Source organism: Emydura macquarii, unplaced genomic scaffold (assembly GCF_026122565.2).
Source record: "Emydura macquarii macquarii isolate MOO-44397 ecotype Brisbane River unplaced genomic scaffold, CSIRO-AGI_Emac_v2 contig_2636, whole genome shotgun sequence".
In the NCBI taxonomy this organism is placed as follows: Eukaryota; Metazoa; Chordata; order Testudines; family Chelidae; genus Emydura; species Emydura macquarii.
The window spans coordinates 40437171-40464867 of record NW_027132773.1 but is presented as its reverse complement, the minus strand read 5'-3'; the positions used below and the strand labels follow the sequence as shown (position 1 = coordinate 40464867).

At 39.7% G+C, this 27697-nt stretch overlaps 1 protein-coding gene across 2 annotated transcripts in view; it reads left to right on the top strand.

Annotated features, from left to right (window-relative positions):
- The window catches only part of MAGI2 (membrane associated guanylate kinase, WW and PDZ domain containing 2), a 1036622-nt gene that overhangs the window by 806088 nt on the left and 202837 nt on the right, over positions 1-27697 (top strand). For both annotated transcript variants that reach the window (XM_067564540.1, XM_067564538.1), the window contains exons 7-10: positions 6441-6498; positions 16408-16529; positions 17131-17259; positions 18035-18217. In XM_067564540.1, the coding sequence (XP_067420641.1) occupies positions 6441-6498; positions 16408-16529; positions 17131-17259; positions 18035-18217 (492 nt within the window). The remainder of the gene's footprint in view (positions 1-6440; positions 6499-16407; positions 16530-17130; positions 17260-18034; positions 18218-27697) is intronic.

Sequence of the window (27697 nt, the reverse complement as noted above, 5' to 3'; positions counted from 1 at the left end):
ACTGCTAGGTGAAGTTCTCTGGCTTTGGTGTGCTAGACATGCACACACCTGAATGGAATACTGAGCTGCATCCATATCTCAAAGAACAACAGTCACCATACAGTAAGTAATGGTCTTATTTTAACAACAATGGGAGAAAACAAGTCCTGATAGACTGGACTAAATATTACTAATTTTTGAAACTGAATGACACAAGTTGTAGATGATTAAAGACATAATGTATTGCAGTGAATAGTATGCAAGGAAATAAATGGTTGTCAAGTCATCACCCTACAGCCCATGTATTTTTTAGATCTGAAATATATTTATAGTGTAAGTACGCTACTTACTCAGGCACTCGTTTCTGTTGCACAGGGAAAAAATTATATACAACCTCATGTCCATGAGAATAAATAGTGAGTGAAATAGTTTGTAGTTATAGACAGGATGTGGAATGTGATGACAGTGTGTGCATGAGATTTGCAGATATGAGTATGGCGGTTGGAGAACAGAGTTATTTTGTTATTTGGTTTGAATAGGATAAACATAGTTTTCACTGAGAGCTGGTGGGTTTTCTAAGTGAGTGGTTTGTAAGAGTCTATAAGAAGTTGAAGAATGTAGCTGCTCTCTCTCTCTGATTGCAAGGTTGTTTGTCCTAATATCTGTGTGATAAGAGTCATTAAGACAGTGAGAGATTTAGGCTTTGGTTTTTGATCCAGTTTTTTTTTCCCATATCCTTTGTTTTGTAAGCTAGTATAGGGTAGTTGGGTTCAATGATCTGCATTTTCCAATTTTAAATACTGTCAGTATTTGCAAACCTGGACAGGTTTCTCTGAAACACTTTCACCTTAACCAGATAAAATATTTATCTATATTCTTTCTTAAGCCACCCTCAAACAGATGAGCAGTCCCTTCATGCACTGAATGTGAGATTCTGCTTTGCATTTTATTTGGAGAGAACTAAACCTTTTGTTCATCACCTCATCCTTTTTGTCTCTAAACTGTTAGTTTAGAGGGCTATAGCAGACTGAAGATGGTTTTCAGCATGAGGCTTTCAAAAGCTACATCGATGGTTGCTTATACAAACTTCTCTGATTTTGTGTTGAACAATTGTCTGAAAGAATACAGTATCTGATACATTTTTGCTGAGTTTTGTAAGGTGATCTGTAACCCTTCCCAAATGGCAACAGCTCAGCTATTGTATTTGCTTTATATAAGTGCTCTCAAGTGCTCAATGTGAACATTCTCTTAGATGTTTGATAGTATCAACTGAGCACTTAAACTTAGATGATTAACTAGTATTCAGGAAGGACGTTTATTTTATAAAGACTTGAACTGTGCATAATTCAAATTGGACTACAGTACGTTTCCTTTTTTTTTTAACGCTATGAATGAGACATTCGTCAAGGGTGTAATTAGATTATGAAGACACAAGCTGAATAGGGAATCGGGAAAAAAGAAGAGAGGAGTCAAACCAATACAAAATGAGCAAAGATCACAGATCAGTGAATGGAAAAACTCAATATTATCTGGAAGATCTGTTGTACAGGTTCCACAAGGAGTCTTAATTTGTGTGACTGGCTTTTTCCATAGAAAGTGACCCAAGGAGACATTGACTTTGATAGCTTTATAGGGATAATATTTTTCACTAGGGTGAATTCTTGAACAATATCTTCTATGTATTAGACACTAAAATCACTTTCAGTAACAGCAGGCACATTTTTCTTTTTCAACCTTTTCTTACTGTGACTGCTTTAAGGAAAATCCCACTGTCCTTTTGTTCAGATGTTCTCTTATTTCTCTCTTGACATATATATATATATATATAATAGTAGGGCAGTGATGCAATGCAGACTGTTCTAAAACCTTTGGAGAGCTTTGGTGTCTCTCCCCAGTATGGCGTACAGCAAGTACTACAAGAACTACAGCAATATGAGTCCTTCCTTTTGGTGATGGAAATGGATTTTCTTCATCTTAGTATAGGAAGATCAATGTTTCCCTTCCTTCTCACCCCTGAGAATGTGCAGTGGTACCATTAAGAATGTATGTGAAAGGCAGCACCTTTTCAGATAGAAGAAGTAGCATCTGGATTGTTGGCATAAGCAGACTGCAGTGGGGTGGTACTGTCATAGATTATTAAAATGACCTCCTTGTATGCAAATGAAAGCTGTTTTATCTTTTTTTTAAATCTTTTTTGGTGGATGTGCTATCATTATGTTAATACTTGAACATTTAACTAACACATTTGAAAGAAGGTGACTCATTCTGTCTATAAAAACCTGGCTCAAGTGCATCATGAGCAAGGTACTTGAATATTACCGTGTAGTTTGGATTCTTTTTGTAACAATGACCACTGTGCTGCTAACTGGATTCTCCTTTTCTGGCAATGGATGAAAGGTAAACTGTACAATTTACACTGTGTATATACTGTAACCCAGCATATATGGTCACAAAAAGAGGAATTTCTATGTCCAAATATCTGTAATTGTCCAAACCCTGCAATATATATTGCTGGCTTTAACCTTTACTTTTTTTACAAATTTTTTGAACCAATTGCTCTGCTGGATCATATGAAGAAATCCCATCTGAATGATGCTAACCCTGAAGGTGAAATATTATATTAATTTTAAAAAGACAAAGTAAACAACATGGGACTAAATTTTCCTCTCTGTTAACCAGGGTATCCCCACTGAGGTCAACGGTGTTTCATAAAAGAGAATAGAGTTTGTCTCACTAATGCAAAGATCTTTGACACAACGTTGTTCTTTCTGTGACACTGCTGGTTGCAGAAATTACATAAAGTTTATAAATCTCTGTATTTCATTGTCACAAAAGGACAAATGGAAAGCACAATGTAAGTTAGTCATCTTCCCAACTCAAATTACTGTTGTGAGAAGTAGCCTCTTCCATTTGTGTTTATAATAATGTCCTTTTATAAATGTTTACTGCTTGCTTCTCATCCCTGACAATCAGCACCAGACACAGTGGACCAAATAAAGAAGAGTAACTGCAGTGCACACATCCACAATTGTTCAACTGTCTAGTTTGCTATTTTATAAAACATGAAAATATTGCCCTCATGTAATCTTCAGTTCCACAGTGAAAACAGAATAGATGCCACTATTTAATTACATGAAAAATAATCATGAGACTGTTTAAAGCAAATGTAGCAGAAGATTCTTCTAACAACAGCTATACGGTAAACTATGCTCTGCTAACCTTATCTTGCAAACTTCAGCTAGCAGCTCAAGGTTTGTGCTCTGGCAATTCCATTTTACTGGTCTGCATAGAATTTTAATTAAACATAGCTCACAGGCTGCATCTCAAATGGAAGAATGAAATTAGAGCATACTCTTATGTAGAGTTTATATCTATTGTTATGGTACACAAAGGTAATTTTTAAATTTCATTTTTTCCAAACCAATGACTATACTATGATGTTAGATAATTAGTGCTTTAATCCATCCATTTCAAAAAAATAAAATGGATTCTCCCTAATATGCTCAATTCATTAAATTTTTACAGATTTTTACACTAGAAAATGGGATTGTTCATCTGAAATCTCAGTAGTTGGGCCATTTCACAAATACTGTTATGCATCATTACACTAGAAAAACATGGACTGATAGACTAATAGCGAATTAGCAAATTACTTTTGTTTATTCACACAAAAATACAATCACTATCTAGGTTCTTTAGGTATAATCTTAAGAGGGTACAACACTAACGAGAAATGGGGTACTTCCAGTTCCAACAAAACTTACAATGCAATAAACTTTGAAAAGATTCCACAAAAGGAAGAAACCAAATGATAGATCATTGCTTATTTTTATATATATATACTTGCATATATATAGATTTATATAAATATAAATTTACTAGCTACCTGTTTAATTTGTTCTCTCATGGAGAGTTAACTTTATGATAATTAGGTTAACACGATAAATTGGAATAGGAAAGCCTCACAGGATGAAGATAAAATAAAGTGTGTGTCTATGTTTTTAAGACAAATCTCTTCTATTGATGTGTCCCAGGTGAGTGAGTGCTTTTAAAAGCAAAGCATTGAGCTTTTATAGCAAGACATAAATATGAGTTTTATTGATCATATGTGCACTGACGGTAAAATTCACCTCTATACAAATGATCAGTACAGGACCTATGCTCAACTTGCCTTGAGTGTGAATATCCAGGGAGCATGGACCAAACTCCCTAAATCCTGTGCCAGGATGCACAGGGCTCTGTAAAACCTGTAAAGAATTTTCTGGTATCAGTCTCTTTTATTGGGTTGTTCTAAAGTTCTGGTGAGATGTCTAGAGAGGACAACCACAAAACCTTCCACTGATCACTTTGTTATTTAAATAAATTATTTTGCCCTTGTGCATTTGCTACTGCAATACTAAAATAACTTCAGCAAAGGAGACACACACTTTGTTCAAATTCAGAATGCCAACAAATTTCAGTTTACTTCAGAAAGACTTGATTATGGTCATAACATTTTGTAATTACTTGAAAAACTTAGACTAAGAAAATTAAGGTACAGGCTTTTGAGCTTTAAATTACGCATCTGTGGAGTTCCTCTGAGTTAAATACCATCTGCCAGTCTTCACAGGAGGATTGTTCATTCTTTATAGCTTCAGGGACAGTCAGAGCAGAAACTCCTGCCCAGGACAGTGTGACAGGAAGACCAGCCCTTGGAGTGCTGCTGCCAGAAATTCTGCCTACACATTAAGATGCCACAGCAGTCTAAACGGGTTCAGTCAGAGCAGAACCAGAGTTTACTATTTCAGACGTGTGTCTTTGAGAGGTATCCAGCAGAGAATATTTTTAAAAGCTGTTCCTGTCTGCAACTCTTTCAAGCTCACTTTTTGTCATTTAAATCTTTCTTTCTTTCCTGTCAGCCTTTTACAATGTATCAAGGGGTGACTAGCCACGCTGTAGCTGTGAAACAAAGGGCTACCGTCAAGTCATGCAGGTGGACCTCATGTTAAGCCAATGGTTTACACTGCATATGAACTCTGGTGGTTCTGCCTCACCTAGGTTTATATACTTACTATATCCAAAATAACTATATTAAAAGTGTGATAAAGTTGCAAAGTCAAAAGCACTCCAAAGTTAAGAAATGCCAGACTGAAGGTTGCCCATGCAACCTCATTCTTTAATTACATGATCTCATACTCTTCCCTCCTCTCCTCCACTCCAAATAAGAATAGGCTAGGAATGCCCATAGATTTGTAAGTCAGTCTCCATCAAATTTATCTTGTATTGGCATTGATGATTATTCACTCCATGAGGTTGGATTATTACTTTGAGTTTTCACCCCCAACTATAATACTAGCTGTATCTATCTGACTCCTTTATAAGAACAGCAGAAGCCCTGTGCACTTGTTTGTATTGCATCTGCACACACATGGTTACATTCTACTTCAAGACCATGCAGTTAAAGTAATTAAAATGTTAATTGTTGATTTTAAGTATATAGTAGTTTTAATATGTACTTGTTATAGAAGTGTGTGTTTGCAGATTTCATGGCCAGAAGGGACTATTAAACCATCTTGTCTTATCTCCTGTATAACACAGGCTAGTGGATGGATGGGATGGATGGATAGATCGATAGATATGTATCAGGCACATATATGCACATACTAAATATTGCTGTTCTTGAATTCCAGACCAGTTGTAATTTTGTGAGTTGATTCCACATTTTTGAAGGCATCCCCAGCTCCAACACTACCTCCATTTGTGACTCTTGGCAAATCACTTCATCTCTATATCCCAGTTGTCCTATTTGTAAAATGGGGATAGCAATATTTATTTGTCTCTCAGAGGCGAGTTGTGAGGATTAGTTGTTAATAGTTGTAAAGTGTTTTGATGACAATAGCTGTATACCATAAGTGCTTAGTTTTGTTATTACAGTGATGTTATTAGAGTCCATGCTGAGCAAAGTGCAAAAATTAAGCAGTGTAAATTATTAAAAATAAAGTTTGCTGAGTTTTATGTGGGGTTCCCCCTCAGTTATAATAGTCTACATCCCAGTAAGTAATATGGACAAAGTTGGGAGTTTTTAATATGATTTTATCTTGACAGCTTCCCTTTAAATAAATACAACTATATGCTGTATATACCTTTTGGAAGAAGAATCCCAGTATATCACTGGGCAATGAGATCATACAAGATATGCTGCTATTGCTGGTTTTCACAGCTGTCTGCAGCATAAAAAGTAGCTCAAATAAAATGTATTGTTCTAGAGACAGAATTCTGGGTTGCCACGCCAATTTTCAGGACATTGCTACTTGCCACTGCCATGGCATGTGTCTAAAACTTGGCATTGGCTTTGAGCGCTATATCCAACTTTGCTATCCAGTTGCTACACTCAGCACCCAATAAAAATCTACTCTTTCATTATTGGAAATTTTGGCATTCTGTGCTGTATTTACTGAGAAAGATAACTCTTTGTTTTTCAGAGCTTCCATATGGCTGGGAGAAAATTGATGATCCCATTTATGGCACTTATTATGTTGAGTAAGTTCCCAACTTCAATATTAATTTGCTGTTAATATTTCATTACCTGATATTAATGTCCTGTGCAGTGTTTGAATTGGAAAGGTATGGGCATAATTATTTTCCCCTTTGACTTCAAATTATACAGGAATTATCAGACACCAATACAGTTGCGGTGACTGAACATTTTTAGTGACTCTCAAACTGGTTACTCTGTCACATCTTCTTGAGCCCTGATCTCATCCTGTGTGTTTCACAAATATTTGTGTGTGTGTGTGTGTGTGTGTGTGTGTGTGTGTGGGGGGGGGGGGGGGGGGGGGGTTGAGAAGAGCAAATGTTTTTATTTTCTGTTTAATAAGTTTTAAATACACATCAAATAAGGTACAGATCCTTGCCAATCCAGGAACAGAATAAAGCTTAATCATTTTTGCTTCATAAGGATACTTTTCTGAGTGGTCTTACTTTTCTGCAAGTCTGAGAGTCACATTATTTATAGGAGTGCAGGTTGTATCTTATGTGAAATTTTTCTACATGCACTCATGGAATTGTAATTTTGCTAAAGGCACAGCTAGAAAAAGAGAATGTAATTTTCTATTATTTTCCTGGCACAATCCCTGCTTGCATATTTCCAGGGGAATATGGTGTGTGTACAAAATAGAGAAGAGATCTCTTCTCCCTTCTATTTAGTATAGGTATTTATGCAATGGGGTGAAGTAGGTTACTACCCAAAAGAGCAGGTGTAATTTATTAGCCTACTTAACTAGAGCCTACATAAAACACACAAGAATTGAGAGAGATGAAAATAGGTCTTGCTTCTCTTCTGCCTTTTATCTTGTATAGCCATTGACACTTGTGTAAAGTGAGTCTAAAGTGGCAATCAAATTATACCTAATCAGAATGATAGCATTTTATTCTCTCTCTGCACAGGTGTCGTTGACCACACAAGGTATAAGGCAGTGGAGAATCAAGCCCAGAAACTAACAACTCACTTTCCCCTAGTCACGGCCCACAGACAGTGAATTGAGAGTCCATCTATGTGAGGGAAGGGGTAAACACACTAGACAAAATCTATGAAACAAACAGCAGATCCATTTATTCTAGAGTAGCAGTTTCCAAAGTCTGCCACATTGCACACCACCAACATAAAATGCCACCACCACCAATTTTTTATAAATAGACTATTTATGAAAACAGTCTTAAAACCTAAGTGTTGTTAAAACACATTGCATAACTATGTATATAAAAAAGCTGTAGTCTTGAAAAATATTAATAAATGCATTATAAACTTACCCCATTTGAGATTTCTGGTATGCCTTTAATGAGAGGGATGGTGCTTGCTTGACAGAGCAAAGATGGTGGATATCTTGGTTGTTCGATATCTGGTGAAATCTTGGGAGGTGGGGGTGGCCGCCACGCTTCTTGGGGCAGGAGCGGCTCGTGGCCAGGGTGCTGTGCCCACGTGGGAGAGGGGTGGGGGAAAGGGATGGGGCCATGACGGGGGAGCAGCTGCCGCGCTGCTTGGGGGAGGGATTGGTGCCGGAGTAGCTCCTGGCCAGCTGCTGTGAGTTTGTTTGTGGGGAGGGGGGCAGAACTGCCGGGCCACCCTGTGTGCTGGGGGCTGCTGCGCTCTGTCCCTGCATGGCCAAGTGCCACTGGAGGCTCCACAGCTGTCCCCCCATCACCTCCCGGCAGCACAGAGATATTGGTGGAGTCGGGCCCACATTCTGCGTCGGACGTGCACCATTGGGATGTGGCCCGTGTACCACTGGTGGTACATGTACCACAGTTTGGGAACCGCTATTCTAGAGGGAAGATATTAATAGAAGAAGGTTTTGAAAGAAAAACCCAAACTCAGTTCCTTACACTGACAGCCTCACTTTGTTTCCAGTTACCCACTACAAATGTCAGTGTTTTATAATTTGCTTATCACATACTTCTCTGGTACCCTGTGGTCTCTTGATTCCATACCAACACTACATCCATGTTGGCTCACTTTGCAGATGTACCAGCTCTGGTGCTTTCCTAGTTCCAAACTGCAATACAGAGCCATGTTGCCATCAGCCTGGGCAGGAGGATGGCAGAATGATTCTGAAATGCCTGATTTCTGAGAATTTAGGAGCCAAGTTTTTGGGGCTCCCTCTCCACAACTGATAAAAGAGCTACAGCACCTGGGCCTCCACTCTTGCTCCTCCAGACCTTCCAAAACAAAAACAGAACTGTAACAGAGTCCTTGGTGTGTTAGGTGGCCTAATGGTTAACGCACCTAGTGCCCCCCCCCCCATGGGTCAGTCTTATAGCCCTGGTCCTCCTTTGTTCAGCGGTGCAGTGAGGAGTACCAGTGGTTTGAGTCCCTCCTGTAGTGAGGGCAGTGGTAAGGGAGCCCAAGCTTGCCCACTCCACTGGGCTCTGACCCAGGGCCCTTGGAAGGTCAACAATATCTAGCCCCCAAAAGTGCCCTGTGAGTTACCCTCCCTCAGTCACTTCCTACCGCTGCTTTTTTTTATCCCAGCTTTCAGTCCCAGAAAAGGTACCAAGAAAAAGAAAAGGTAACCAAACAGTCAGCCCCAGCTGGGCTCAGCATATACTGTAGTCTCACTTCCTTCAGGGAGGCTTCTCCGGCATCTTCGCCAGGAACTTTCAGGGTAGATCTGTCCTCCCCAGCCTTTCCTTCTGAGCTGCGTAGCTTCCTTTTCAATCTCTTCTCTAGTTGCAGCATTCTGTGCTCTGGGCCCAGTACTGTCCTTCAACCCCTTCTGGCCCAGTGTAGGGTTTGTATACCCCATCACACACTCCCCCTCAGACTGTGGGTCATGGTGTCCTGTGGCTGGTTCATGTCCCCACCATCCCTTGAAAAGAAGTTTGCATTTTTATTTTCTGTGCCTGCATGATGTACCCTGCTTAGTCAGATCATTTATTTGTTCTCCACAAAGTTCCCCTGGTGAGACAGAAGGTCTAGGTTGGAAGGTGGTGGCAAACCCCTATGGCCCCGGTCAATTTCAGGTGACAGGACCTTCAACCGTGAGGACGGTCCTTCTCCTGGGTCTTCATCCTCCCCTGATCACCTTTCCTCCCTGGACCCCCTCTCCGTCACTGCAGCCATCCCCCACCTTCCTAGGTCTTCCAGCTCTGCCTTTCCTACTGGGAAACCACTCCTCAACCACTCCTCAACCACTTATTTGAAGAACTCTGTCAAAGTTTCTGGGCCATGTCTGACCACCCACTCTCATCCCTCTCATGCAAGGATTTGGGTGAATTGTTTTATGATGATCTTTTCTGCCACCTGAATCCCAGTACATCTCTCTGGCTGGAGCCACCATCAGAAGAGCTCTCGCAGGCTCTGCACGCCGGGGGAAATTTTTCAAGGTGGAACTGTTGTCAGTAGGTTTCCAGGGAGATGTGGAAGGTGTCTATGATTGCTGGTTTGACAGGCACATAATCTTGGGCAGTCATTGTATCAAGACCCTGATATGCCACCTAGGCCAGTCTAGTCACTTACGGGGCCAGTACGGTGACCCAGCTCTCCTTAGGCCATTTGGCTGCCGGCTTCTCAAACATGACAAGGAATGCCTCAGGGTCATCTGCAGACCCCATTTTGCTCAACTTTCCCAGGACGGGTAGGCTTGGATCGGTGTCCCCCCCTTCCCCTGGTTATGCTCAAGGTCACCCCAGTCGCTGCTGCTTTTCTTGCTTCTGCACTGCCATCTCCTTAATGAGCAGCAGCTACTGTTGCTGCTGCTGGGCAGTGAGCTGCTGTTGGTTTGTGAGAACTCATTTTAGCAGTTGCTTGATGTTCATCCCTGGGTTGGTTTGGTTTTTTCCCCTTTCTTGTCCTGCTATCAGGCCTGGGATACTCTAGTGCCCGTATTCCCCACCAAATATAATAGTCTTTGGTGAGTTAGATGGCCTTGTGGTTAACGCACCTAGGGCCTCCCCCACCACTCAGTGGGCCAGTCTTACATTCCTGGCCTTCCTTTGCTCTGAGGTGCGGTGAGGTGTACTGGTGATTTGAGTCCCTCCTGTAGTGAGGGCAGTGGTGGGAAAGCCAAGGCCCACCCACTCCACCGTACTCTGATCCAGGGCTGTAGAAGGGTCAACAATATCTGGCCCCCAAAGATGCCCTCTGAGTTACTCTCCCACATTTCAGTCCCAGGTAAGGTGAAAAGACAAAGAAAAGGTAACCAAACCATCAGCCCCGGTTGGACACAGCATATAGTCTCACTTCCCTCAGGGAGGCGTCTCTGGCACCCTTCTCAGGGACTTTCAGGGTAGATCTGTCCTCCTCCCCAGCCTCCCCCCCGTCTGAGCTGGGTTGCTCCCTTTCCAACCTCTTCTCCAGTTGGAGCATGCGCTGCTGGGCTGGAGAGGTGGGGCTACCTGGATCCAATATTGTCCTTTAACCCCTTCTGGCCCAGTGTGGGGTTTGTATACCCCCATCACAAAAACAAAAACAGCACTTGGGCCACTGTCATGCTGAATCCCTGTCTCTTCCTCTTCCTTGTAAAGCAGCAGCAGCTGCCCTGGGTCTTTGTGTTCCCCAGCTTGTCCTGTTCCCTCAGGTGAAGGAGCCAGCAGCTCCATTATCTCTGCCCCCTGACCCAACTCACTCACTGAGTCCAAATACCCATCTACCCCAAGCAAACAGGTGAATGGATTTTTGAAGCCATGTATATTATGAATAATTCCAAGAAATCACCCCTCTGTCCTTATGCTTGAGTTTTTATAATATCCCTGGGTAGTAAATGATGGGGTTCACGTATCTCTTTATAGTAATCCCCTTCACATCTCCCATATATATATTTATACAGCTGCTGGTAGTGACTAATGATCTTCTGCATGAGTGGCTGTGTATTTTAGAGGCTAACAGGTGTTGTACAATTCCTGTGCATTAAACTGTCCCTGAGGCATCTCCATTTAGGTAGTATATTGTGCTAAAATATTCTGGCAGTGGTAAGGCTTATGCAGTTCCATTACATAGTCAATGGGACCAAACTGGAGCACATAGTTGTCTGCATTTTATGCCCACCCTCAGTTAGGCAGACACTGGCTCTTAGACCCAAATGCTGCAATGCAGTTGTGTTTCAAGGCTGTTGCCAAATTCACCCATCCCACAGACAAAATATATGGGAGGGAAAGGATGCATTAAAGATGTACTGACTTATTGTAATAGAAAAGCTTTAATGGGATCTAGCAGAGATCTGGAATAGTAGAATGCATGTTCTTGACCAACATTAAAAGTGCAGCAGCACTAGGTTTATAAAGGTTTTTATAGTCAATATAAGGAGCTGTATTTTAATCTGCTGTCTAAACGCAATAATTTTGAAGTGAAAAGTACTCCATTTTCATTATAAAAAGTGACTGTGTTACACCCTCCTTTATTACTAGTGTTTAACAGATGACTTTATTTTTAACTAGATGAAATCACATTACAATAAACTCTCTTAATTATGTCATAAAATGGATAAAACATGAAAAGTTAAGTTATGAACTTTTGCATATTCAAATCCAATCCAACGTTATAGGAAGGACTTTAAAACTGTCAAGGAAAGAATGCCCTATCCTCCAGTTATTAGAACTCTCTAAAATCAAGAGGGGCAGTTTGCAGGGATAAACCACTGAGATAATCAGATGCAGTGTAACACCTTACAGTGGTCAGCCACATGGAATATTTGGATTCTTAACACTCTGTTAAGCACAAAATATTTTCACATTTCTGTCGAGTGTGGGGGCCCAGATGCTGCCTTTCCTCTCAGTTATGCATAATTAAAGTTCAATGGATGGATATCCTTTTAATTCACCTTGCTATGCAGATCTATCTGCAGGGGATGGACATTTGCACCAGCTGTGGTAGGTGCAACTTTCCATTGTGACTGGGTCAACTTTTGTGCAACCTACTAACAGTGCCTGTGGTATAAAGACTAAACACTATAAGCATCTAGCCTTCTTCCTTCCTCAGCCCTGCACAGAATTATGATGCTGTGCTGGCCCCTTTGGCTGTCTAATCTCAAAAAAAGTATCTCTCCCTTTATGGTTGATTAACTACAACATGGAGCTCAATTTTCAAACATGGTCTCCTTAATAGGACAGCTAAACTTACCAGATGGGTACTTATTGCAAACCGTGCATACTGCCTCGACTGTGCAACATTTCCTTATCTTTTTTATCTGACACTCCGTTACTGCTTATGTAAGAAAACAACATGTTCTCTCAGCAAATGTTTGTCTTCAATAAAAAAAAAAAAAAAGTAGCTAAATCTCACATTTTGTTGTTCATTTCAACAAATAGGTCCATTAATACTTGTTTTAAACACAATTTCAGTATCTAGATGAAAGATTTGGATATCTTTTTAGGGAAAATAAAACAGCAATTGAGGCCACATTCGTTAAATCAGCCTTTGCTAACTCAACTCACCAGCTGACTTCCATGCTAACATCATCAGGATAGGTGCAGTGCTGTGACCCCATGCACTAGGTCGCATTGTCCAAAGCAGGGAGCCAGGTCCAGCCCTGTGGGACGAGAGCCAGTGCTGTGAGCTGGGTACAGTGTGGGCTTGCTCTCCAGCTCTTCCCCAAGGGCTCTCCTCTGCACCAGGCCAAGGTGGGCTTGCTCTCCAGTCCTGGGCCAGCCCTCTGCACTGGTCTGGCAACCCTCCATTTGGGAAACACTGCTTTATTAAAGTCATGGACACAGAGGAAAGTCAAACAGAGAAACCATGGTACCTGTGGCTTTTTTTTTACCACTGAAACTCATAGACTTTAAGGCCAGAAGGGAACATTGTGATCATCTAGTCTGACTTCCTGCACATCGCAGGCCACAGAACCTCACCCCCCACCCACAACCCCCGCACCTCCCCCTCTAATAGACCCATAGTCTCTGGCTGAGTTACTGAAATCTTCAAATCATGATTTAACACACTTAAAATTACAGAGAATCCACCATTTACTCTAGTTTTTACCAGCAAGTGACCCATGCTGCAGAGGACGATAAAAAAACCTCAGAGTGTCTGCCAAGCTGACCTGGGGGAAAATTCCTTCCCAATGCCAAATATGGTGATCAGTTCAACCCTGAACATGTTGGCAAGACCTACCAGCCAGGTACCTGGGAAAGAATTCTCTGTAGTAACTCAGATGCCAGACTATGATGGCATGTACCTGGTCCTTTGAGTCCCCTTGCTGGAGGCCTCATGGTTCTACCACACCCCACCCCAGAAAAGGAGCAGCAAAGGTGGGTCTTCCAAGCCTGCCTAGAGAGGTTTCATAGAAGCAGCCAATCAGAGTCCAGAAGGCTCTTATAAAAGGATCTTCAGGGCCTTAGCAGGTCAGTTCCTGGCTGGATAAGAAAAGGTGCTCTGCCCAAAGGGGCTTGATGGGCTGCATTTACTGGACCTGGGAGAGAGAGGCTCTGAGAACTTCAGCCCTGAGCTAAGGATGAAGAGAATGGGGCTACGTGGGAAAAGGCCCAGAGAATATCATCAGTGAAGCAGAGGCAGCAGTACACAGCTGCTGTTTATAGGGTCCCTGGGATGTGATCTAGAGTAGTGGGTGACTCCGGGTTTCCCCCACTGGCCACTAGCAAAGTGGCCTAAGCCCTAAGAAGGGGACAAGTCTCCTTTAGAAGCTCAAGCAAAGGGCTGGATTTAAAGGGCCCAGAGATGGGGCTGAAAACCCTGGTGAGGGCAGACAGTTTGAGTGGAGAGAGACTCCAAGGAGCCTAGGAGAGGCTGAAGAGTGAAGACACCCTCAGGAAGGAGGGTCAGAGTCCATCTTGAGCTTGGGATTTGAAGATTTTTGTTTTGTTTTGTTTTGAACTTGAATACCACAAGAAGGGGTTCACTTTTGATTGCGTGACTTGGCCAGAGAGCTGAACCACTGAAGACCCACCAAGCAAGGCTGACAATATAGAGAGGTGCCAGGGGCAGGAAAGACCTGCAGTACCACACCAATCCTCTTGGAAACACTCGCAAGAGATGAGTGTCACCCATTACACAAACCTGCAGCTCTATCTGTTAACAGCCACATTTACAAGTTTTAAGTAGAGAGCAGCTTTAAAGTTTCGCAAATTTCTTTCACTTTCACTCTTTAAAACAAATATCCCTAGTCACTTCACTAGAAATCTTTTCTGGGCAACAAACACCTGACATCTCCTTTTGAATTACCAGGCATGTTAGGTCACCTGAGGATACATTGCGGTTTTCCCACTATCCCATTGTTTTAATGAACATGGGAATATTTTCATTTTTTAAAAATAACACTGTCTAAAGGGTAGGACCTTGATCCTAGGAATTGCTTAGCATGGGATTATGCAGGTGCCACCAGTGGATGTTACAGGTGCTCAGCATCTTTTACAATCCCTGATTCCAAGAGAACTCAGGGTCAGATCTTCAGGTGATTCGTATCCACAACCAGGACCAGTGTTTCAAAGGATCTGAGCACCCTGCAGTTCTCCATGAGGACAAATAAGAGCTGAGCTCTTTTGAAAAGCTGCACCCCTGTGCATAAATATTTACTGCTCTGGAGCAACAATAATTTACAACACATCCAACAACTTCAGACATATATCTAGCCTATTGTCCAATGCTGCATGATCCTGAGTGCCCTCAAACCCTCTGCCTTAACCTGGAGGACCATGCAACGTGACAGAGATGCTCTTCACCCTGCTGGATTTGTTCCCGAGTCAGTACAAAATGTATCCTCCTGCTAACAAGCTCTGCAATATAATATAGGGGAGAAAGTTATGTGTGAGATATGGCACAGTATCAAAAAAGAACACATAATAATATGCCATGGGAAATTTTACATATTGAGAGAAAATTGTGGTATTACAATGAGATTTTTTCACATTTCATTGCTCTTCAGTACATGAATCAGTTTCTGTACTTTTCCCCTTGCTTTCGTCTATAAAATTTGACAGAAATATAATATAAGATTAAAATTTCATCTTTAGTATAATTTTGTTTGCTGCTGTGGGAATCTAGCACATGATCAATTTGTTAGTTTGTTAAGCAGTTTGACTATACAGTCACTTGTTGGGTTAAGCTTTCCATTTCATTATAAACAACTTATTTTGTTTTCAACTTAACTAGGACCGCTATGCACATACACCATCTTGTTTCTCTTTTGGAATCATGCATAGAAATCGTATGTAGGGAAGACCTGAAAAACTGTGTTACTGGAGTGTTTGTCAATGATGCTGCTGCATAACAACATATAGTCACATAGATTAAAACCGTTCACATACAGCAGAGTGCAGGAAGTTTAAAAGACAGGGAACTTCCAAATGGAGCTGGGGAGGAAACAGTTTTACCAATCTGAGAAAGTTTTCAAGTTTACAAAAAATTTTCCCAACATGAATTGCGATGAAAAGATGGAATCTCAAATTTTCACAGACAAACAATATAATTTTTTTTATTTGGGTCAATTTGAGACATTCTGTTTAGATACTTTTGAAATATTTTGTTTTTTCTTTTGGCCTCCTTATCGTTTACATTTGTTTTACTACAATTACTTTTAAAAAAATTTTTCATTTTGAAAAATGTTGAAACAGGACATTTTGATCATTTTAAAATTTTTTCCAAAAATTTTTGAACTGAGAAATTGTCAGAAGCGACCCTTTCCCATAAACAGTTTCGGTTTCAACAGATTGGCATTTTCCAAAGAGTGTGTCATCGAAAAATTCCTGACCAGTTCTACTTCCCGGTTATTTCCGCTATGAGCTAGATTGTACATCCCTCACTCACACTGATGAGCACTAACTCATGTGCATTCTCAGTCACTACAATGGGACTACTTGTGTGAGTAAGTGCTTATTAAGCATGAATAAAGGTTGCACAATTCAGTCACACACAAGTAATCCACATGAAGATGATCCCATGAAGTAAGTGATGATTTTTCACAAAATGGACTCCATTTTTAATCATAACCAATTTTTTTTCAGCCACATAAATAGAAGAACACAATTTGAAAATCCTGTCCTAGAAGCAAAAAGGAAGCTACAGCAGCATAACATGCCCAACGCAGAACTTGGAATAAAGCCTATGCAGGCCCAAGGTTTCCGAGGTACAGTATCACGTCAGTTTTAAGAAGAACATAATTACCATACTTCCCTGTTTTTGTGACAATGATTTAACATAGTCTGGTTACAGTAATAGTGTTGCCACCTCTCACTAATTTATTGAAGTCTCTTGATAATTTGTTGTTTTTTTTCTTAAAGCTTCAACTCCTTGAATTATGAGGATCTCACCTTTCACTTAAAATTTTTTTCTAGCCCCCATGGTTGCACAGAAAACGTGGTCTGAATGTTTCCTAAAGGCTCACAGAAAGCAAAGGCGGCAAAGAAAAACTGCCCTAAATGAAGTATTTTTTAAAAGGTCTCGTGATATTTTAAACACCTGAGGTTGGCAACAAATTAATTGAATCTTCTGTGAATTAGCATTAATTGGTGTTTAGTATGTTTCTAAGCTAACCTATCTAGCAAACGTCAATTAAATTAAAGCCTCAAACACTATGCTGTAGCAGTTTACAAGAACACTGAATTTTGATAATGTGAAAATGATTGAGCTTAGAAGGAAATGTATTAGCAACAGTCAATATTGATAGATGAGTAAGTATTGACATAAGATTATAGCCAAAGAATGAGGCTTGTTCTCCTTTGTAACAGTAGAAAGCTCCTCATCAACATTACCTAGGCCCAAACACGTTCACCCGCATCCTGCTCCTCAGAGGTCTCGCAGTGTGAATGACCTGTCTCAGTGTCGGCGGGACAATGCTGGAATGTACAGTCTGTATGGTATGTCGAAGTGTTGCTTGTTAGCCAAGCTGCACCATTGTAAAAGTAGTGAGATAAGTTAAGTCACAAATCTTTTCACCTTTTTCATACCTTTTTCACAAAATAAAGCACAGAAGAGAGGCACTGGAAGCCAGGTGAGGCTTATTCTTGCCTGATGGTAATTTTCACACTTTACACTGATGCACATTGAAAACGGATGTAAAGGTCACTGATCTGTCACACCAAATGTAAATGTCATTTGTCAGAAGCTGAATTTCCATTTGTGTGGGTGAAAAGATTATCTAGAATTTGCCCTTTTGTCTTTGAAACACTGATATAAAACACACAATGGATATTTTTTGTGAGAGGAGAAACTAATTATACAGAGTAAATTATTTGTTATACAAAGCTGAGTCAATAGGTTAGGAGTAATTTTTAAGAGTTTAAAGTTATCTTGGATATTGTTTTTATCATTGTGTAAATATGTTAGTATGCAACAATCTATCTCTAAATGTATTTCCAATATCAAAGAGCATTCATAGCCCTTCCACTCCCAAAACGAATCTGCCATAGATAGAAAAATTCTCCTTAGTTGATTTTGTATTAATATAAACTAAGGACTCACTAATGTGTTTATTTCTCCTGGAATGCTTACACGCTTTATGTCCTTTAATTTCGAAATGCCACACTGCCACCTACTATTGCTGCTGCTTCTGCTGTTTTTGTTTGTGAGTCTCTGTGTTATGTTATGACTTGACTGGAACTTTTTTCTTTTTGTTTGTGTTGACTGATGTAGAAAAACCACTCTTCACCCGTGACGCATCACAACTGAAGGGAATTTTCCTCAGCACAACTCTCAAGAAGAGCAACATGGGCTTTGGATTTACCATCATTGGTGGGGATGAGCCAGATGAATTTCTGCAGGTGAAGAGTGTAATTCCTGATGGGCCTGCAGCACAGGATGGCAAAATGGAAACAGGTAATTAAGTTGGATCTTGTGTTCCTTGATACGATGATCAGATACAGCCTTAGATTTTTGAGCAACACCTTTTCCCTAAGTATAGACGAAAGCAGGTGTACTCATGCAGTCATTCTCAAATGACTTTGGACTCCCCAGCTGAACCCAGAGTCATGGGGATAAGCTAATCAATTGTAGAGAAAAGCCCCATGCACACACTCATAGAGGACAATGTGTGGAGATCCTTGTTAATTTACTCTCTCAGTCCCTATTTCTGTAGATTTTTGTGGGTGAGGAAATGACCCAGACCATAACATGTCAGGATACAGCATCTAGAACTACTGCTGGTGCTGTAGGGCTAACTACACTTCTATAAAACCCTGCAAGTAGGAATTGTAGAGGTTCTGAATGGTACTGTTTTTAACATGCCCTTCTTGCACAAAACATGCTATTAAAAATGGTGGAAGGTTTCTGATGCCAAGTAAAGAGTGGCAGCCAGCTGATATAACAAAAATTAAAATATAGATTTTTTTCCCCCGTAAAATCTTGTAACTGTTCTATCAGCTTGAAGTTTAGTCACATTATTGATGTTGATCTCAAAATGTACTTTGGTACACAAGGCTAAAATGGTGCAACAGAGACATGCTGGAGCTCACAAGAGACTAATGAATCCTGTTAACAGTAAAACTAATCAATTGCTCTTGAACTGTGCCAGAACCTTCGTGTTGCCTAAGTTGCAGCAGAGGGCTCCCCAGGTTGTCATGGCCCAGCATGCTCTGATTCAGAACTTGAAGTAGGATCCCCCTGAAGTAATCTGAGTGTAATGTTTGAGTGTTCTTGCAACTAAACCAAAAGCCTGATCCTGAAACTGAATGTTGGGGCCATTGCAACATTGATGGTTGTTATTGTGGTAAATTATTGAGATGCAAGGTGTGTGAGGTGATGATATCTAGTGGACAAACTTCTGTGGGTGAAAGAGACAAGCTTTCAAGCTTACATGGAGCTCTTCTTCAGGTCTGGGAAATGTACTCAGAATGTCACAGCTAAATATGAGGTGGAATAGATTGTTTAGCATAAATAGTTAACACATTTCTTGAGATGGATGTTTTATGAAGAAATGTATTTTTCAAAAACTTACATTAAAATAATACTTGAAGATTTTATTGAAAACCAAAAACGCAAGGAAATTAAGAATTAAAGGAGAAAGATAACTTCAAAACACAGAATTATTATTTCAGTATACCTGATATGCGTAAGCATTAAAGTACATATTGGGCTAAATTCTGCCCTTGGTTGACTCCCTGCAGCTCCTTAAAAATCAAGTAAAATAAACCAAGGGTTTCAGGTTAATGAATTTGGCCTCACACAACATCCCTGTGACGTAGGGAAGTGTTGTCTTCATATTATAAATGGGCAAACTGAGAAATAGGGATATTTAAAAACATAAGGTTTATAAAACTGATCTGTGGCAAATAACCCGGATTTCCTGATTCCCACTCCTTTCCATTTTTTCTAAACCATGCTTCCTGTTCCTTAGATACCCTTTTCACGGTCTGCTCAACTTCAGATATGTAACACTTCACATTCTGCCAAATAGTCTTTGTGGAGCCATTTTAGAAAATAGATTATCTGCTCATCTATTATTTTAAATCATCCTGTGTTACTAAACCATTGTGGGACACATCTACTTTTGTAAGTTAAATAAGTGTTGGTGGATGAAGAAGAAGGCTTTTTATATAAACGTACTTTTCTCATGTGTTTCTAAAAAATAGCATCTCCTATGTGATATGCTTGTCTTGCCTCTTGAGTCACAGTAATAACTATGTCTGTCTCAAGGAGAACACTATTATTACTCTCTATACAAACAAAGATTCTAACAAAATTGAAGATTTGCAATTGCTCCAGCAATAATAGGTGCTGGATCTTTATTCTTTTGGGGTGCCATATGCCTCGGTGAGGAAGCCTATGTAAGGCCTCCCTGCTACTGCATTTGTCCTGCATAGTGGTGACTGTAGTAGGCTCCTCAGTGCAAATAGTCTGGCAGTGGAAGATGGACAGTTATGCAAAGTCAGTGGACCTACCACCTTGAATAAATAGAACTAAGGTCCATGAATGTTATATGAGCCCACTGGTTGGATTAGTGGCCATGGATGCACACTCCTGTCCTTTAAAGGGTAGACCTCATCCTTCCCTACAGAAACCCTTCCTGTTACGTAACTAATGTAAAAAACTCAGGAATTATGTAGATAAAATTAATTTTGCCCTTTATGATTTTACCCTGACTTACCATCTTTGACACATAGTGTTGCCAACTCTCACAATGTGATTATGAGTCTGTAGATATTTGGCATTCTTAAAGACACAGCTCAAGGAGTCAAGAGATTGCTTGAGAATTCAGCTTTCCCCTTAAAGAAGTGAGTTTCTAGGCCTCTTGTTTGCAGAAAACTGCTTGAAAATGTGACCGAGTGAACCCTAAAGCTCAATAACCAGAGTGTAAACAAAAAGAATACCAAATTTAATTTTAAACGTTTTTTTGTTTTGTTTTTTTAAGCCAGTCTCTTCACTTTGGGGGCTCTGCCTCATGACTTGGAATGCTTGAGATTGGTAATACTATAAAAGTCATGTGATAAATAATTACATATAAAAATAATGTTAATAAAGCTTGGTATACTATGAAGAAATTCTTCTCTTGTTCACTTTCATTTTTTAAAGTATGCTATTCATTAAACTTTGCATGTGACCGGATTTTAGTAATATGACTTGAGGGAGAAAATGCACTTTGTTTGAACTTTATAGTCTTTGTGCTCATCTTTCTTAAATTAATTTTTCTTTATACTTTTTCTATTGCCTTGATATAGTGTGATCTCTCTCCAGTGGCCAAAATAATACCTGTAAATTCCCACTGTGTTAACCAAAGATTCTGGATATAGTGTCTGCTTTTATTTCAAAATTATTGAATTCAAATCCTCATGTGGTTTCTGTTTTTATTACATTTTCTTCATACTCTTTTATTTTTTCAATACCAATAAGATTGTTACCTCTTGTGCATTTAGTGAAAACAAGGCCAGGGATAGCCTTGAGTTGCAAAACTTGCATCTGGATTTCAAACATCACACAGTTTGTGGTTGTCCAGATGTGAGTTTTCAGACCTGTGTGTAACAGAGTTATGGGTCAGTTGCCAGATGTGTTGCTTCAATCTAGATTATCATCTAAACACCATTCCCTTGGGGTTTGTTTTTGGTCCATCTCAAGTGGCAAAATATATGTTAGTGGGCGTGGGGGGGAAGAAGCAAAATAAAACATATATTATTAACCCTTCACATGACCTGTCAGATACAGGTAGTCAACCTTGGGCTGAATACTCAAAAGGAGTCAAGCTCCTAACTTGTATTGATTTTGAGTATTAAGCCCCCTGTGACTAAATCCCTGAATGTTACCAAAAGTAAACCTGTGTCATGACCCATGGGTCTCAGTCCTGGGTCCACAGGGCCATGGGAATGGCCCTGCTCCAACCTTCCTACGGCAGTCAGCTGACAATGGCTTACCTGAGACCTATGAAGCTCAGCCCCAATGTAAAGCTCCGCCCTGAGGTCTGATTGGTGGAGTCCTAGAGTGACTGATTGGCTCGCTGGCGCTACTTATGCCAGCAGCAGGAACAGCAAGCTGTCTGAGCAACTGGGTTCCACCCTGCTCTGGACTTTGTGCCTTGTGCTCCCTGCTCCCATGGCTAATTTCTTGGCATCTTGACCCAGCGTGACTCCTGAAATCTGACTTGTGGTTCTGATCTCCAGTTTGTCTCTTGCCTCTGACCCCCTGGTCTCCTGACCCAGCCAACTTTTGACTGCTGTCTCATGACTGTGAACTCTGGCTTTGACTAGTAGGGTTGACTGCCCACCACTTGGCTGTGACAATCTGATTGCGTTCTTATATCTACATGCTTTCTTTCTTTCTTGTTTCTCCACTTTTCTCCCTGGGTGAAATCCTGGACCTCTTGAAGTCAATGGGAGTTTTGAATTGGACTTTAAGGGAGACAGAAATTTACCCTGTCACTCCTCTCAACTCTCCATATGTATTTATCTTCCTTATCTCTTCTTTTTTTCCCTTTAGGCATGAATCTCCTCCCTGCCCTCTTCACTGATGCATCCTGCTCCCATCTCTCCCCTTCTCATGATTACTTTCTCTCCTAATCCATTCCAAACTCTCTCACAGCTGCTTGTATCTGAGTCACCTATGCATTTAGTTCCAGACTGCTCATCCTCCCTGATTCCCCACCTCTCCACTCTGATTGCCAGTAAAAACAACAAGAGAGCTGTTAACTTAGTTTCCTTAACTCAATTCCAGTTGTCTGAGAGCTTTAAGTCTGTTTCGTAGTAATGTCTTGCATAAAGGTCGTTTGTTGAAAGAACTGTTGCCTCAAGCCTGGATCCTCAAAGGTATTTGGGTGCCTAACTCCCATTTTTAAAAGTGACTCAGACACTTAGGGGCCAAATTTCTATTGACTTTCAATGAAACTTGATCTCCTAAGTGCCTGAGTCACTTTTGAAAACAGGAGATGGATTTTTAAGTCACTGATGCGCTGTAGAAAATTTTACCCAGGAGCTCAGTCTCCACCGCATACCCACTGTCTGACTTCATTTGTATGATTTTACTTTTTCTTCACCAGCACAAATGGAATTGAATGGACTCTAGCTCTAATCCTAATTTAAATCCATAATGGAGTAGTATTTTCATTCACTTTCATCCATCAAAGCAGCTGCACATTGATTCATTCTTAATCTTACCACCTTTAAAAAAGCAACAAAAGAATGTCTGATCGTAAATCTTTTGTGAACTAGAGCTAATTTAGTTCTCCTTGCCCAATTCAAAGCACCCATATGTAGATTTGTGAACCATAAGAGAAACAGCAAAGCAAGACCTAATTTAAATTGACCATTTAAATAGCCAGCATTTGTCTAAGATAGCTATTTTATTACCATCATTACTGAACTATTCATTTTCAGTTGTCCATTTATTTACTTTTGCAATATTTTGGATCAGATATACTGTGGCCCATAAAATATGCATTGATTTCAAAATTTAATAGTATAAGTGATTCAATTTATGCTCTGTATTGTAAGCAACATGAATAGTGTAAACCCAACATTTTTATTTTGTTTTCTTCAAATGCTGTTAACATGTAAAATATAATAGGTTCTGGAGAGGGAGAATGTTCTCGCTTCATTTCTTGCTGTAAAAGTTATGTTTAGAAATGTAAGATGGCTCCTAGTAGGCATAGTCTGTGGCACGTATTTCTGTTCTGAAACAGATGCTGTACAGATAATGCTGCACCATTGGCCCTAGGGTGGGCAAACTCTGACTTAAGACACTAAAATTTTAGGGTCATAAAATTCACTGAATGTGTGATGCACTAGTTTGTGGGGATGTATAGCAATCCCCTCCACTGGATGGAGCATGTCTGACCTGCTCATGTGTATAATATGTGTTACATCTACTGGCTAATCTTTTAGAGCTACTTTTTCAGCTCTACCTATAGAAATGTAGGTTTACAGAGACCGAGAAGTTGCATATATAGTTTACTGACTGTGTTGTCTGCATGTGTACCCATGATTTCCCACCAATGTAAAGCATTTACTGTCTGTGTTTCTGACTGCCTCACCTCTGGCCACCTTCATTCTGTAGTGATGAGATGTTTTCATGCAGCTTGGAAACCAAAGGTGTTTGCAGGTGAATCAATGAGCCTTTCTTGACTGGGAACAGAGACCATAGCACAATGAGATATATGGCAGAAATCCCAGGAGGAAGACACACCAAACTGACATAATCAACTTACTGTGGATAAATGACACTGTTATATAAATCACAAAGATATCGGAACTTGTACAACAACCCTGGTCCTTCAGTATCAAGAACACAGGCCTCTACTACCAAAGTTAATGAAGACTTACTGTTATTGGTCATAGGTCCCTTATTCTCACCAAAGCACAAGATAATTGCATATATAAAGCCAGTACACCATAAAATATGATAAATTGAGAATTAAAATGGTAAATGTGATAAAGCATAGATAGGATTTGAAATATGAACCATTATATAATATGCATCATCATTTTCATACACATTTTTCTGAGCTTTAGTTTGCTTAAAATAACCTTTCACAGATGGGTAGTAATTTACACTTAGCTACATTAGTAAGAGTTTTAACTTCCACTCTCTTATTTCTGATGTCAACATATGGTCTCATAAAAGGCAATATGCAGCCATAAATTCCTAGGCACATCTAAAGGTCAGACAGCATGGAAAAAATGTCGATAAGTGCCAAAAGCATAAATCAATGTATGAAAAAGATGTGATATACAATTTCTGTTACATATATTACAGAGTAGAATTAGAACTCTTGGAATTGTTAGACTTTTTTTTTAGAGGATAATAATGTGTTTCTTTCTCTAGCAACTAAAGATAATGGTTATATTAAGACAATTTGTCAAATTTGGCTGTTCATATTGTCATATGGAAAGCCAATGCATGAAGAAAGACAACTTTCATAAATCCTCATAAATTAGTTTAACACCTCCATCTGACCTCATGATAATAAATCTGCAGACTCCCAGGTTAAGAGTTTTAACTTAGGTCAATGGAAGATAAATACATTATCATACCAATTTTCCTTTATGAGATCATTTTTTGCAAGTTTTGCAAGTTCCCAGTTCAGTTATAAACAGACCTCATTGAACTCTACAGTTACCAAAAGTGCTCCATTTGCAGAAACAATTTGCTTGTATCAAATGTCATTAACATCCCTCTCACATGATTTGGCTTTATATTTGTCTGAACTGACAAAAATGTCTGGTGAAAATAGTAGTAGTCATCATTATCTAATTTATCCTTTCATTCAAAAATTAGTGACAAAGAGTTTGTTATTTCTTAACAACAAGAACTATCAAGAAGTGGGAAAGAATCTGGTTTCTATGTAAAGAGATGACAGGGAATGTGAGAACTTTATAATGTAATGTCAAGTTTAATAACCTAACTCTTTCAATATCATCACTTATGTCTAGTGTGGAGGGCTTTAAACTAGGTTCAATGGGATCAGGAGACAAAAGCCCACAAGTAAGTCAAAAACATGGAGACCTAGGAGAAGGATCAGAATCTGTGGGGAGCATGGGCAATTATAGCAGGGACAAAAGAGAGACAAGAGAACATATAGGGGAAATCAAATCAGTATCTTAGATGTCTATATACTAATGCAAGAAATATGGGGAATAAACAGGAAAAACTAGAAATATTAGTGAATAATCACAACTATGACATAGCTGGCATCACAGAGATATGGGGGGATAATACACATGACTGGAATATTGGTATAGAAGGGTACAACTTGTTCAGGAAGGACAGGCAGGGGAAAAAGGGAGGAGGTGTTGCCTTGTATATCAAAGATGTATATACTTGGACTGAGGTTGAGATGTAAATAGGACACAGATTTGTTGGGTAAGGATAAAAGGGGTGAAAAATAAGTGTGATGTCATGGGAGGGGTCTATTATAAACCACCTAAACAGGAAGAAGAGGTAGATGAGGCTTTTTTAAAACAACTAACAAAATCATCCAAGGTACAGGATTTTTTGGTGATGGGGGACTTGAACTACTCAGACCTCTGTTGGCAAAATAATATAGCAGGGCAAAGATTATCCGACATGTTCTTGGAATGCATTGGAGATAATTTTTCATTTTAGAAGGTGGAGAAAGCAACTGGGGGAGAGGCTGTCCTAGATTTGATTTTGACAGTAGGGAGGAACTGGTTGAGAGTTTGAAAGTGGAAGGTAGCTTGGGTGAAAGTAATCAGGAAATGATAGAGTTCGTGATACTAAGGAATGGGAGGAGGGAAATCAACAGAATAAAAAGAATGGATTTCAAGAGGGCAGACCTTAACAAACTCAGGGAGTTGGTAGGTAAGATCCCATAGGAAGCAAGTATAAGGGGAAAAAAAATGTTGAGAGTTGGCAGTTTTTCAAAGAGACATTGTTAAGGATATAAGAGCAAACTATCCCACTGCATAGGAAAGATGGGAAGTATGGCGAGAGACCACCCTGGCTTAACCAGGAGATCTTCAATGATCTGAAACTCAAATAAGAGTCCTACAAAAAGTGGAAACTAGGTCAGATTATAAAGAATGAATATAAAAAAACAACACAAGTATGTAGGAACAAAATTAGAAAGGCCAAGGCACAAAATGAGATTAAACTAGCTAGAGACAGAAAGGGTAACAAGAAAACATTCTACAAACACATTAGAAGCAAGAGGGAAGACCAAAGACAAGGTAGGCTCATTACTCAATGAGGTGGGAAAGACAATAACAGAAAATGTGGAAATAGCAGAATTGCTAAATGACTTTTTCGTTTCAGTTTTCACCATAAAGATTAGCAGTTGGTCTCCTAACGTAGTAAACGACAGTGAAAATGAGGTAAGATTTGAGTCTAAAATAGGGAAAGAACAAGTTAAAAATTACTTAGATAAGTTAGATGTCTTAAAGTCGACAGAGCCTGATGAAATACATTCTAGAATACTTGAAGAGCTGACTGAGGAGATATATGAGCCATGAGCAATTATCTTTGAAAACTCATGTAAGATGAGAGATTCCAGAGAACTGGAAGAAGGGCAAATATAGTGCACATCTATAAAAAAGGGAATACGGACAACCCGGGGAATTACAGGCCAGTCATCTTAACTTCAGGACCTGGAAACATAATGGAACAAATAATCAAGCAATCAGTTTGCAAACACCTAGAAAATAATAAGGTGATAAGTAACAGTCAACATGGATTTGTCAAGAACAAATCATGTCAAACCAACCTAATAACTTTTTTTGACAGGGTAAAAAGCCTTGGGGATAGAGGAAAAGTGGTAGATGTGGTATATCTTGACTTTAGAAAGGCTTTTTATACTGTCTTGCATGACCTTCTCGTAAACAAACTAGGAAGATGTAACCTAGGTGAAGCTACTATAAGGTGGGTGTATAACTACTTGGAAAACCCATTCCCAAAGAGTAGTTAGTGGTTCACAATTAAGATGGAAGGGCATATAGAATGGGGTCTTGCAGGGGTCAGTCCTGAGTTCTGTTTTGGTCAATATCTTCATAAATATCATTTATGAACATATAACGTTTACAGACTATATCAAGCTAGGAGGGGTTGCAAGTGCTTTGGGGGGGGGATAGGATTACATTCAAAATGATCTAGACAAACTGGAGGAATGGTCTGAAATAAATAGGATGAAATTCAATAAGGACAAATGCAGAGTACTCCACTTAGGAAGGAACAATCAATTTCACACATACAAAATGGGAAATGACTGCATAGGAAGGAGTACTGCAAAAAGGGATCTGGAGGTTATAGTGGATCAAAAGCTAAATATGAGTCAACAGGATAACACTGTGGCCCAAAAAGTGAATGTTATTCTGGGATGTATCAGCAGGAGTGTTGTAAGCAAGATATCAGAAGTAATTCTTC